Source organism: Panthera leo, chromosome A1, assembly GCF_018350215.1.
Source record: "Panthera leo isolate Ple1 chromosome A1, P.leo_Ple1_pat1.1, whole genome shotgun sequence".
In the NCBI taxonomy this organism is placed as follows: Eukaryota; Metazoa; Chordata; class Mammalia; order Carnivora; family Felidae; genus Panthera; species Panthera leo.
In genome coordinates, this window is record NC_056679.1 from 130,240,622 (window position 1) to 130,254,327 (window position 13,706).

The window sequence follows — 13,706 nt, forward strand, 5'->3', positions numbered from 1 at the left end:
GATATTACCTCTCAGAGGGGTGGTGTGTTAGAGGCGCTGTGTTAAGAGTATTGTGTCATGAGCACTCCATTAGGCGCACTGGCACTTTCAGACATGGACTCTAGTGTAGCAGAATCTTCTCTCTTCTCACTTATACCAAGAACCAGAGTGTAAACAAAGAGATCCCTCATCTAATGGGGGCCGAAGTGCTGAGACAGTCGTTCAAAGCTCTAAATCATTTTTCAGACCTTCCTGAAGGTTCCCTGGGGATACTTCAAAATTCAATTCAGTATGTGTTTCGTAAGTGCTGACAATATGCCTAGTGGAGGGCTTGTACTGAAGAGACCGAGGTGATTAAGACATCTCTCCTTTCCTTGAAGAGGTCCCAGTCTAATGGGGGTCATTTATCTGTTCCAGGTACAAATATAGAGATCCTGTCACACTCAGAAATAGAGAAATGTGTGAGTGTCTCTATCCCAAGTAGGGTTTGAAAATCAGTATGTAAACATCTGCAGTATAATACCATAGGAAAACCAATGTAAAGTTATGAGGAAAGGGGGGGTAAAAATGTCAGGGTGATAAAATTACACCTGGAAAATTGTTAGTACATGAGGCAATACCTAACATTGTTGTCAGCTGGTCTTCGACTTCCTGGCTCTCAGAGAAAACAGGGCAACGTGATCAGTCCCCAGGCACACGAGAGCCCCAGAAACATATCTGTTCTTCAAGAAAGGTATGTGTTTTTCCTGGTTTCAAAACCTGGGAAAAGTTTTTGCTCTGTGTCATACCAGAGAACCATGTGAAATAGTGACCCATAGCCTCAACATCATAGCACGTTCCAGCAATAAACACAATTGGTATTTCCAAGTGTCAGCTTATTAGCACACCAGCTAAGTTAATAATGCCAAAGTGAAATTCCGGGAATAAACATCCACTGGGGCCAAAGTGGTCAGTCAAGGACCACGTTGGCTATTGCTGTGGTTTCACCTTTGGCTTGAAATTTGCCTCTCGGGACATATTCCAAGGGTATCTCTGGAAAGGAGTTAGGTGCTTTGCTTTTTTTTTTTTTTTTAATTTTATTTATTTATTTATTTATTTATTTATTTATTTATTTATTTATTTATTTATTTATTTATTTTAGACCAGGCGTACTCAACCTCACACTTAAGGCAGCTTGATCACATGCTGGTGTTCTTTTTGTGATTGTTGCATATTTGGGAATAAGATGGACAGTTGTCTCTGCTCTGTTACTTAAGTTGTATCATCACTGTGGGTGATTTGCTTACCTCCACTAAGCTTTATTTTTTCTCTTCTATGAGTTGGGAGAGTAGTATTTCCTTCACAATTTTATTGGGAAAAGCAGAGGAAACTACGTGCACAATCACAAAGCTTGTGCTCAGGGTAGAGCAAACACTCATTTAACAGTGGATGTCCGGACAAAGTTACTGATAATTTTGATAAAAATGTCACTTGCTCACATTACAGAGAGCTGTCCTTTTTTCCTTAATGCCTTTAGTGTCATCACAAACATTTATTCCATTAGTATATTTGGCTACATTTTATCCCTACTAGGCATTCAGTGTAGGATTTCTAATGCCTTCTTTAATTTTGAGTAATTTTTAAATATAATCCTAGAACTTTTTGCTAAAAGCCAGGGCATACACCTGATCATTTTAGGTTTATGAAAAAAAGCACAAAACAAATGAAACAAAAACACTTTAGACCAACAGATGCTTCCCCAGGCTATACCAAGCTCAGAGCATGACTCTTAGCTTAGCTAAGACTCTTGACTTAGCTCAGAGCATGATCTCATAGTTCATGAGTTCAAGCCCCACACTGGGCTTGCTGCTCTCAATACAGAGCCTGCTTTGGATCCTCTGTCTCCCTCTTTCTCTTAAGCCCCACTTGGGCTCTCTCAAAAATAAATAAAAATTAAAAATTTTTAAAGGCTCAGAAGGCAGATAGTTGTCTAACCTCCATGGGCCACATATCTGTGTCCTCACAAAAAGCCTGTACTTCGTTAAGTGCTCATAGGTGTAAATGTGTGCTTGCTCTGTTTTTCTAATCTTGGCTCCTTCTTTATCCCTCTCAGTGCAAGTCTCTTGTGTAGATCCCTTCAAGTTAGCTGACCAGGTGCCAGCTAAGCTTCTGACCCACTCTCTGTCACTTCTTAGGGGACAAATCAGTAGATTTGTCTCAGTAGATGCTCAGGGGGATATGGGTCAACATTACAAGGTTTCTGTTGAGTTTCCCTGTGAATAGGTACAATATGAATTTCAACAACTATTTGTTGGAAATTAGAGCCCTGTAGCTATGATTCGAATGCCTGCATGTGTCATGTGACACTGCATAAGGTCACACTGTCCCAGTCCCATTTCATACTTTGATTTGGAAGGCAGACTGGAGAACATTTTATTAAGTGTGCAAATTAGATCATGTTAAGTAAGTGTCTTGAGTACCTGGGAGACAAAGACTAGATTTCAGAGTAACTTTAGAGAATGAATCCGACATAGTAGAAGTTTAGGCAGGATTTTATGAATGCACACCCACAAATACACACACACATATGCACAGAGAGAGAGAGTGAGAGCCAGAGAGGCAAAAAGAGAGTCTGACATCATTATATATCCTCATTATATATACGATGACATCATTGTATCTCTCAATGCTTGGCACAGAGTAATTAGTGAATAAGTATCAGTTTATTTGAAATAATCTAACAAACATTACCTCAAAAATATTAGGACAGGCTTTCTAGCAATTTGGTTCACAAAGATATCCAAAGTTAAGGATTTTTAAAAATTAACTAAAAAAACAAACTTGGTAATTTTTACCTATCTTCAGTGTCAGTTGCTTTAGTTGCTAAAACAAAACTTCAAAAACAAAACAAAACAATACAAAATACCTTATAGAACAATAAAGAAACAAAAGCTGGTGTTCTTTTTATGCCTTTTATTTCCTCCTTATCCTGAAGATATGGTTGAAGCTACAATAGATGCTGATTAACTTTTAATTTGGATTTGTGGTAGATTTTGTTCCCATTTGTTGTTGACACAGAATTCCCCCACCTGTGAGGAAGTTCTGGGTCCTCAGTAATTCGGGGATAATAATAATCTCTCCTATGCTGCAAACACAGTTGGTAGACAAACGTACTGAAATGATCAATATCTAAGATCGTCTAGAGTGGAGAGGATGGCTGAGAACCATAATAAACAGAAGATGAATTTCAGGTGGAAGAGTATGTTTGTTCACTGTTTACCATGCTAGGTGACCTGAGAGAGCACAGCTATGTAAAAGAGTATTACTCAGCCATAAAGAAGAATGAAATCTTGCCATTTGCAATGATGTGGATGGAGCTAGAGAGCGTTATGCTTCAGCGAAATAAGTCAGAGGAAGACAAATATCATATGATATCAGTCATAGGTGGAATTAAAGCACATAATCAAAGGTGAGGTGGATGGGGGGGTTGGGTTAAATAGGTGAAGGGGATTAAGGAGGGCACTTGTTGTGATGAGCTCCTTGTGATGTATGTAAGTGTTGAATCACTAAATTGTACACCTGAAACTAATGTTATAGTGTATGTTGACTGACTGGAATTCAAGTAAAAACTAACTAAATAAAAGAATGGTCTGCTTTGGCCTTTTCTGGGGGCTGTTCTTTCCTAAAACAAGCCAGTTCGTATTTATATCAAGTTCTGGATTTTTCTTTGGCTTTGTGACCTCTGGATGCTGTCTCAGGCAGTTCTTTCTCTCATTCTGCCTCCTCTTTCAATAGTGTTTTCTTTAAGTGTTTCACACTCTTTTGGTAAGCTTTAAATAAAATCAACCCAGGCCAGAGAACTTACAACTTGAAACAAAAAAGAATTCTCGCCTACTTGGTGGATTTTCCCAGCGTCTTTAGATGTTTTCATTATTTTTGGCAATTAGGATAAATGTAGAGGAAAAAGAAATTTGAAACAATTAATTTTTAACTCTCCATGGACTAGATAAAATTGTCATTTTTTTTTTCTTACCTATCTTTGCTTTTTGTTCAATGGTGAAGTCTACTTGGAACTCTGGAGCTCTGGTAGCCAAATTTTTGGGAAAAACAGTCACAGGATTAAACACAGATAGACACTTCTCCCTTCCTGCTTGTGTGATTTCTGGCTGCTTCCCCTTCTATAAAATTAAAGTAATTCTACCTACTTCCCAGGACTGAAATGTTGATTAAAAGCTCTGATCTACGTGAAGCCCTTAGCATGGCACATGTAACATAAATGGTAGTTGTATCATCAACAAAATGAAAAGGCAGCCTACTGAGTGGAAAAAAATATTTGCAAGTTATACATCTGACAAGGAGTTAATATCCAAAATATATAAATAATTCATATTTCTCAATAGCACAAAATCCAACAAAAGTTCTGAAGAGATATATTTCCACAGAAGACATAGAGATGGCCAACAGTACATGAAGAGATGCTCACCATCACTGATCATCAGGGAACTGCAAATTGAAACCACAGTGAGATATCACCTTGTTAAGATGGTTATAATAAAAAATACAGAGATAATGCTGTGGATGGTGTGAAGAAATGGGAACCGTTGTGCACTGTTGGTCTGGCTGGTATGGAGAACAGTATGGGGATTCCTTAAAAAATTAAAAATAGAATTACCATATGATCCAGCAATTTCATTTCTGTGTAAGAAAACACCACCAATTCACAAGGACAATAGGCACCCCCATGTTAATTGTAGAATTATTACAGTATCCAAGCCTTGGAAACAAGCTAAGGTGTTCATCAATGGATAAGTGAATAAAGAAAAATTTTATATACATAAAATGGAATATTATTTAGCTGTACAAAAGAATGAAATCTTGGTATTTGAGACCACATAGATGGATCTTGCAGGCATAATGCTAGCTGAACGAAGTCAGAGAAACACAAATACCGTATGATCCCACTTACATGGGGAATCTAGAACAACAACAAAACTCAAAACCAAGTTCATAGATACAGTGAACAAATTGGTGGAGGGGCAAGGGTAGGGGTTGTGTGAAATGGGTGGAGGGGGTTAAAAGGTACAAACTTCCAGTTAAAAAGTAAAGAGGTCATAGGAATATAGTTTAAAGCATGGTGACTATAGTTAATAATGCCGCTGCATATTTGAAAGTTGCTAAGGGAGTACAACTTAAAGGTCTTCATCACAAGAAAAAATATTTTTTGTGACTTTGTATGGTGATGAATGTTAACCCACATTATTGTGGTGATCATTTAACACTACATACAAATATTGAATCATTATGTTGAACGCCTGCAACTAATATTACATGCCAATTGTACCTTAATAAAAAATTATTGGCATAGTCACACTGAGAATATAATTCATTCAAAAGACTTCATATTTTATTTATATAGTTCAATAAAATGTGTTCAAATACAAAAAGAAAAAACAAACAAAAATGGCAGTCATTATTATTTAGTAATGGGTTCATTAGCCAGTAAGATTTGGGATTGTAGTCCCAGTGAATATAGTCACATTAAAATATTGTCAGATTTGAGACTTGTTTACGTTTGATCAATTACTCCTTTAAATTCCCTGTACCTATTGATAGAGCCTGTCACAAGGAAAATTAAAATCCAGGCAACATGACATTTTGCACTGCACTTTTCCACAGAGAATAGACATATGTTAAGACTCCAAGGAGAGGATGAAGTGATGCCTATTTAGACCCGTAACTGCGTTGTCCTCTGGTGCTTCACAGACACTGGTGTCATAACTTGTTAAGAAGCAGAGCAGAAGAGGATTTGTGGTCAAACACATTTAGGAAGTAGTTCCCATTGCAGGACATGGACTGTTGTTGCCTTGGGCTGTTCCAGTTAAAAACATAGGAATCCCTTTTGCTTCTCTCTTTCCCTTACCCCTTGCTTTCCAGTCCACCAGCAAGTCTTCTCCCTCCCCCCCATTTCCAAAGTGTATCCTCTGGCTCATCCACTTCTCTCTGTCTTCTCAGTTCTGCCCTCCAAACAGATCATCCTAAGCCATGATGCAACCTACCTGCCCACCTCCATGCCCCCCACAGTGAACAGCGAAATCACAGTGTTTCATTCCCCTACTTTGAGCCCTCCGTGATTTCCCATTACTCTGAGAGTAGATCCATATGGTTTCCTCATCCCTGCTGCTATCTGACCTCATATTACTGGTTCATTCACCCCATTCTGGCCCCACAGGCCTTATTTCTGCCCTTGAATATGACAATCTTACTTCTGGCTGAGGTCCTTAGCCTGGAGAACTCTTCTTCTGGAGCTCGTTTTTGTAAACATCTCCACATACCACCTTTCCTTACATTCTATAGCACATCTTCCTGTTGTATGTTATTTTTAGAGATCATGCCAAGTTATTTATAACTTGTTCCTAGCCTTGCCTGGAGAGTAAATCTTTTTCAAGAATGCTGTTTTATCACCAAGTGCCCAGTACAGTGCCTGGCATTTCCACCAAGTGTCTGTAGATACCCCCTGGTATCTCATAGACATTCACATATTTATTGTTCTGGTTAAATAGCAGCTGGTGCTAGCCCTTACACATCCCTAAAAATATGGCCTTATTTTTGTTCATTAGTTCTTTTAAGATATGCTCTTAGCCATAAAATGAAGTACCATTTTTGTTTACTGTAATGACATCTTTAGATGAAACTTACAAAGTTTTTTTTTTTTTTTTTTTTGAAACTTGCAAAGTTAAAGCTTGTTTTCTTCCACTGGGGGGCAATTTTAAATTTAAAGTAAGAAAGTATACCTTGGTCTCCATGACTATAAAACTGGACTTGAAGCGTTAAAAATTTATATTTTTAGACATTCAATTAAATGCTTTTCTTAAGCCCTGGAGCAGCTGGTAAACATCACACACTAAACAAAAAAGTCTTGTTTTCATTTTACGTTTTACTTTCAGATGATATATATATTCGATAAATATAATACATTTATTTCAAACCCTAAAGCAATTTTAAAAGAATGAATGTCAGATGGAGATTTATTTTTCAGAATTCTTGGAATGGCTGCGTAGACTATTTTATTAGATGGTGACTTTAATTTTTAATTAAAGTTAAAAAAATGCTTTTGTCATCAGAAACCAGTTTAGTAATATTTCAGTGTATTTTCTTCTTTACTAGAATGTTTCCTATGTAGACTTGGGTTTTCAAAGCAACAGAAATATTTTTCTAATGAAATATTCTAGAGCTCCAATATTTTAAAACAGAAATATCCTGACCCAAATAGTCATTAGTTGTATGAGCTTTGGAAAAATTACTTAACCATTGAGTCTGTTTTCCCTTGTATAAAATACAGATAGCAATGTTTATTTTATTGACTTGTAGGAATTAAATGTGACACTTCCAGCTAAGTGCTTGACATAAAACAGTCCCTCAATAAGTGCTAGTTATTTTTTATGTTGCTCTCCTTTTACTACATTCATCCCACTGAATTCCTACTGTGTGCCTAACATTTGCTAGCTACTAAATATGACAGGACTGAGTGAGACCGGGTCGCTGACCTCAGGCTTGGAGAGGGCCTTTGCATTAATGACTTTTAGTATGGCTTGAGAGTTAGGGTTTATAATGTATGTAAACTTATATGTTATAATTGTTATCTATAAAGGAATAAATAAATAATACATAAATCTTTATATATAGTAGTCAAAGTTCCAAGGTCAAGTTAATAAACATTGAGGTATAGGGCTCTTGGGTGGCTCAGTTGGTTGAGCCTCCAACTCTTGTTTTTGGCTCAGGTCATGATCCCACCGTTCATAAGTCTGAGCCCTGCATCGGGGTCTAAACGGGCACTGTGGGGCCTGCTTAGGATTCATTCTCTCTCTCTGCTTCTTCCCTGCCCAGGCCCTCTCTTCTCCCTCTCTCTCAGAATAAACATTTAAAAAAAAGCATTGAGGTTTAGGGTTACAGAATCACTACTTTGTACTACTGAAACAAACATGACATTGTGTGTTAACTATACCTCAACTAAAAAAAACAAACAAATATTGGGGTAGACAAGTGTGTTTGTGTGGTATTCACTAGTGTTTGGTACTTCTAGAGTTCCAAAGCCAAGTTGGTAAAAAAAAAAAAAAAAGCTGTGATGGTTTCACTCTAGGACTTCTCAGGGTCTTACTTGGGGAAGATATAGTATGACTATCTAAGAAAAGCTGTGGCAGTTTGGTGCACATGTGATTTGGTGCGCAATTTGATTTGTAAATTTTGAGTCAGTATTACACACATTTTATGGGACTGTCTAGGAAGAAGGGAAATTTGCAGTTGAAGCTACCATTCTTCTGTTGATTGTACTTCCCCATATGGGATTCACATTGGACCTAAAGATGAATACAATGTCAATGGGTGGAAAAGAGGGATAAGGAAGTCATTCTGGGAAGGAGAAAGTGCATGAGAGGTTCTTTCTTGGGGAGTAAGCATTAAGCAACTATTTTTTCTATGGACTATTATGAATTAAATGAATTTATATACAAATGTGTATGTAAGTGATATCAATTTAATAAAAATTAGAATAAGAGGAACAGCTGGCATTCAGGTAGTGTTTGAAAAGCTGTATAAAGCCTCAACACACTTATATTCTAAGATTTTCAACTTCTCCATTGAGGGGTTTTATAATAATTCTAGATTTCATTCTTTTTCCAACCTTACGACCTTGGTAGGGTATTTTTGGTAAACGCATGATTCCATAGCTCTTCCCAAGATCTGTTTGTATGAAACCACTAACATTTTAGAACAAAACAGAAGCTTTGCCAAGCTTGTGAAGATTTAAATATGTTTATGAGCGATTTTACGTCTGTATGGAAAAGCTGTTTTCACTGTTCCTCCCAGTTTGTCACACAGCTCCTTACCATTCCCCCTATTTTCTTCCAACCCTCCTGTACCAGCTGTTTGAGCCAGGAGCCCCACTTTCCTGACTGTGTCCTCATGGTGCCCTCACCCTGGCCCCCTACTGTGTCATCCCTCTTGGTTTCCTTCCCTCTGATTGCATGGATTGTCATACTGGCTTTCCAGAGTGTTGGGCTTCAGTTACACAAGTATATATTCTGGATCGCATCCTCCCTCTGCCCTTGCTAGAGGTAGTCCCTCATCAGTCTCTTAAATTCTCACAGGAGAAGCTTGGAGGAGACATGAAGGGCTCTCCTTCAGTTCCCCCAATTCTATACAATTTTAGGGGCTTTTTCAAGACCAAACTCCATCTTTAAGGACTATAACCCAGTGTTTCCCTGTCTTTCTACCGCTGACAGTCTGTCTTATAATTTTCTTCCCTTGACTCCAGATTTTATGAGAATTTTGTCTACTGAACAAATATAACTAAGGATGTATTTCCCTATTAATTAGAGCTTTCATTTGGCTCGAAATAAGTATCAGCATTCTTGGTGTTTTAGCCTGAGCATCATAAATATGTTATAGTTTGAATAAATGAATGACATACAAAGAGAATTTTGATATTAGAAAGGCTCTAGGAGCCCAGGAGGAACAGGGATTCAAGGCTAAAAAAAGCATTTAAACTAGGAGAACAGTTCTAATGGTGAAGATTCCAATAGGCAGTGCTATCTCAGACTTGTTGGAAGAATGGAAGGGACAACAGGACTTGACTTTCTGCTCAGTTCCTACTGTGCAAATCCTTGCCACTGCTTATTAACACACACACTTGCTCACTGTCATGTGTGCTTACATACCAGACGTGTGAACATTTTCTCCTTGTGGAAGTCTGGGGGAAATTCCGGAAATGTAACTTTGTATTGATAATTTGTAATATGAACTTAATGGTCACTCTTCTCCAAAGTTACCAAATAATAGAGGAGACTCTTAAGCTAGTCTCAAGAAGATTTAAAAAAAAAAAATGCTGACTATCAAGGATTTAGTGATTAAGAAAAGAAAAATGCCAGCTTCCCTTTTCTTCCATTCTCACCAAAAGACAGTTTTATCAATGGTTTTTCCTAGCAGGGAAAATCCTTGACTATAACAGTCCTGTTTATTATTGAGAATGGACCTTTCTGTTCATGGAAATTGAAGAAATAGAGGACCTCAGCTCTCCGTAGCATTTAAGGAGAGCCAGGAGAGATTCTATACTACTGGTGGAGGGAACAAACTAGAAAATCAATCAGGAGCTGAAGTGGAGGAGTCTTGGTAAATGACTTTGAGAAGCACCTGAGATTTAATGTTGAAAGAGATAAATGAAGATGTTGCAAATCTGTACTCCTGTCAAATTTACAAATGGGATCACATCAATACTAGAACAAACTCTGTGGGTTTCACATTTCACAGCAAAGCGAAGGAAAGAAAAGTTGCAGTTCAATAAAAAAAAGAATCACATTCTTTCTACGAAATGCAATGGTATGATAGCGAGAGAGAAAGACTTATTGGAACAGGCAAGAAAGTAACTTTTAGGTGTTTGGTAAACAAGATAATAGATAAAGGAAGTAACTGTTGAATAAGAAAAGTAGCTTTATATCTATGTTTTAAGAAATTTATTTGGAACCAGCAGAATTTTTGAAGATAAGTACTCAGTTTTTTAATAGGTTTTGATATACAGAAAAATATATTCCTAATGTATATATCCCCTAATATTATGCATATCTATCTATCTATCTATCTATCTATCTATCTATCTATCTATCTTTTCACTGATTGAAGTCCATACCTCATTCAGAGTTCCCAAGTTTTCCCCTGATGTCCTCTTTCTGTTCCAGAATCCCATCGAGGATATCACAGGACATTTCATTGCCATGTCTCCCTTGGTCCTTTCTTGTTCACGATAGCTTCTCAGACTCTCCTTGCTGATGACTTTGAAAGTTTTGAGGAGTATTGGTCAGGTATTTTGTGAAATGTCTTTCAGTTGGGATTGGCTTGGTGTGTTTCCCCTGATTACACTGGGATTATAAATTGTGAGGAGGAAGACCACAGAGGAAAAGTGCCATTCTCACCACATACTTATCACTGTTGATGTGAACCTTGACCACATGGCTGGGGAAATGTGTGTTTGTCTGGCTTCTCTGCTGTAGAGTTAATCTTTTTACCTTTCCCATACTCTTTGGAAGGAAGACAGTATAAGCAGCACAGACTTAAGGAGTGGAAAGTTGTACTCCATCTCCTTGAGGGAGGAGCATCTATGTAGATTATTTGAAATTGTTCTGCATAGGTGCTTTGTCTCTTCTTACTCATTTACTTATTTATTCAATAGTTTATTCACATTAATATGGACTCATGGATATTTATTTTATACTTAGAGTTATAACTCAACATTATTTTGTTTATTTTGTTTCTTAAATATTTTGAGCTTTGGCCATACAGAGTTCTTTCAGTTGGCTCCTATGCCTGTTGACATACTCCCATGATTGTGGCTTTTAAGTTTTGTTGTTGTTGTTACTGTTTTTTTTTTAAGAATTTCCTTACTTCTACTACAAGAACCTCCAGGCTCATCTTGTATATTTTTTGTATTAGTCCTAGAATCAGCCATTGTTCTGAAGAGTCCTGGTTGTCTTCATTGGAGAATGATAGGATAAATGAAGATCTGTGCCCAAGTGTGAGTATGAACACAGGGTGACCTACTACTCACTGTTTTACTGCTCCCACCCCATTTTATGGGAAGCCCATAAAACTGCAGAAAGTGGTCAGTGGACGTGAAAACTGCCTCAGATATCTGCTCAGTAAGGCTTGGTACCCAGAGATCTACTTTGGAGGGGGCTTCAATTTAACCTGCACTCATGGTAAGATTAGTCAAACGTGTATTATGTTGCTCAAGATATGTATAGCCTGGCATTTGCAATGTGCATTTCACTTTGCCTTTGAAAATCTCTGAGAAGTTGGCTTGCTCAGCTTAAATATGTGGAGGTTTATAGCTTTCAGTTTGAATTTCATTGCACATGATTTCATTGCGTGGAGCCACATTTCACTTTGCAACTGAGCACCTGAATAAATGTGTTTTCTTGTCGAACTAAACAAACAAACAAAAATACCCATGAGCTAAAAGGAATAGAATGCCTGCTATACTCCAGTGCCGGGAACCCAGTAAAACTCCCACTTGCCATTGCGTGTTTCCAACCAGCAAGACACAAATCAGCCATTACACATTTCTCTGCCGGGGGAGCAGTGTGCATTTCTGTGTGATCAGCAGTGCATTGCAAGTGGAACTTAGCCAGCTGCTTTTCCAGAGGTATAATTCTCTTAGGAAAGTGAGAAAAAAAGCAGGTTTTAAAATAGAGCCAACAAAAAAGAAATAGGTGAAAAAGATGGATAATAGTCATGGAGAACATTGTGGTCAACTCGTCCAACATGTCAACTGGTCTCTGTCTCCAAGGCAGGTGTTATTTTTATGCTGCCTTATGTTTAATTATGACATAAACTCTTACACTTAGTTTATGCTCAATGTCCTTGACAAGTCAGAAAATAGATTATACATATCTAAGGTTTTATTCCTTTTCCTGGGGAGAAGTATAAAGTAGTAGAAAGCAGGGTATAATCCACAGAGATAACATTCTTAACTCCTCAAATGGGCTTTGGAAGTTATGTTTTAAGCCTGAATTAGGGAAACAAGGGTCAGCATAGGCAGAGGGGGGGTGCTGCCAGGTCCTTGGGAACATGAAAGTGAAAAACTCAAAGTCATTCCCTCAAGGAGCGGACATTGCAATGGGATAATTCAAACAGCAAACATGCAAGTGGATTCATGGAGCAAATTTCAGATACTGATAAATTCTGTGAAGAAAATTGAAGAGGGAGATGTGACAGACAGTAATGGGCCAGGAGGTTCTACTTCACCTCAGGTAGTCAGGAAAGTCCTTTGTGATGACATTTGAATTATGAGAGGAAATTGGGCACCTGAAGTCTGGGGAAGATACTTCTGACTAGAAGGAACAAGAAGGGTGAAGGCTCTGAAACAAAACTGACCTTGAAATGTATGAGGGGAAGAAGTAGGCTGATGTAGCTCAAATTTAAGACTGAGGAGAAAAGTAAGGGAGATAATGTTAAAGGAATAAGCAGAGAACTGATTATACAGGGCCTTTTAGACTTTGGTAAGAAACTTGTATTTTAATGTGGGTGCAGTAGAAATTCATCAACGAGTAATAAGCGATGTAGTAAATGATCTTTCTGCTATTTGTAGAACTGGTTATAGTTAAAAGGCAGCTACAGAAATTGACTGACAGATGGTGGCACACAGTTGGTGCAAGGTGGTAGAGTCAAGAATGATTCTAGAATAGACCTCCCTGAACTTGCTTTGGATTAGATACAGAATATGAGGAAGGAGAGGAATTAAGGATGACTTGAGGATTTTTGATTCGATCAACTGAGTGGACGTTGGTGCCATTTGCTCAAAAGAGAAAGACAAGGAAGGTGTGGACTGGGGAATCAAAAAATTCCTTTGGCCACACTAAGGGTGAGAGAGTTGTTAGACACCCACTGGGATTAAGTAGTTGGATATCTGAGTGTGAAGTTCAATAACACACTAAAATTGTTGATGCAAAATTGAATTATCAGAGTATGTTTATATTTTTTGAAGCCAAGGGAGATTATCTAGGAAGAGAAGAAGGGTAGAGATCAGAAGAGAGTCAAAGACAGAATCCTGGCAGCATGACAGTGGTTAGGGGCTGGTGGTAGACAAGTCAGCAAGGAAGACAAAGAGACTACAGAAGGTGGGAGGAAATGTGGTGTCATAAAACTGTGAAAAAATTGTTTCCAGGAGAAATACCAATTCTTTCAAATGCTGATGAGAGTTG

At 37.9% G+C, this 13,706-nt stretch overlaps 1 protein-coding gene across 1 annotated transcript in view; it reads left to right on the forward strand.

Annotated features, from left to right (window-relative positions):
- The window catches only part of LOC122230141, a 61,053-nt gene that overhangs the window by 29,121 nt on the left and 18,226 nt on the right, over positions 1 to 13,706 (forward strand). The window contains exons 4-5 of the mRNA XM_042955847.1: positions 3,247 to 3,427; positions 11,437 to 11,518. Coding sequence (XP_042811781.1) covers positions 3,247 to 3,427; positions 11,437 to 11,518 — 263 coding nt within the window. The remainder of the gene's footprint in view (positions 1 to 3,246; positions 3,428 to 11,436; positions 11,519 to 13,706) is intronic.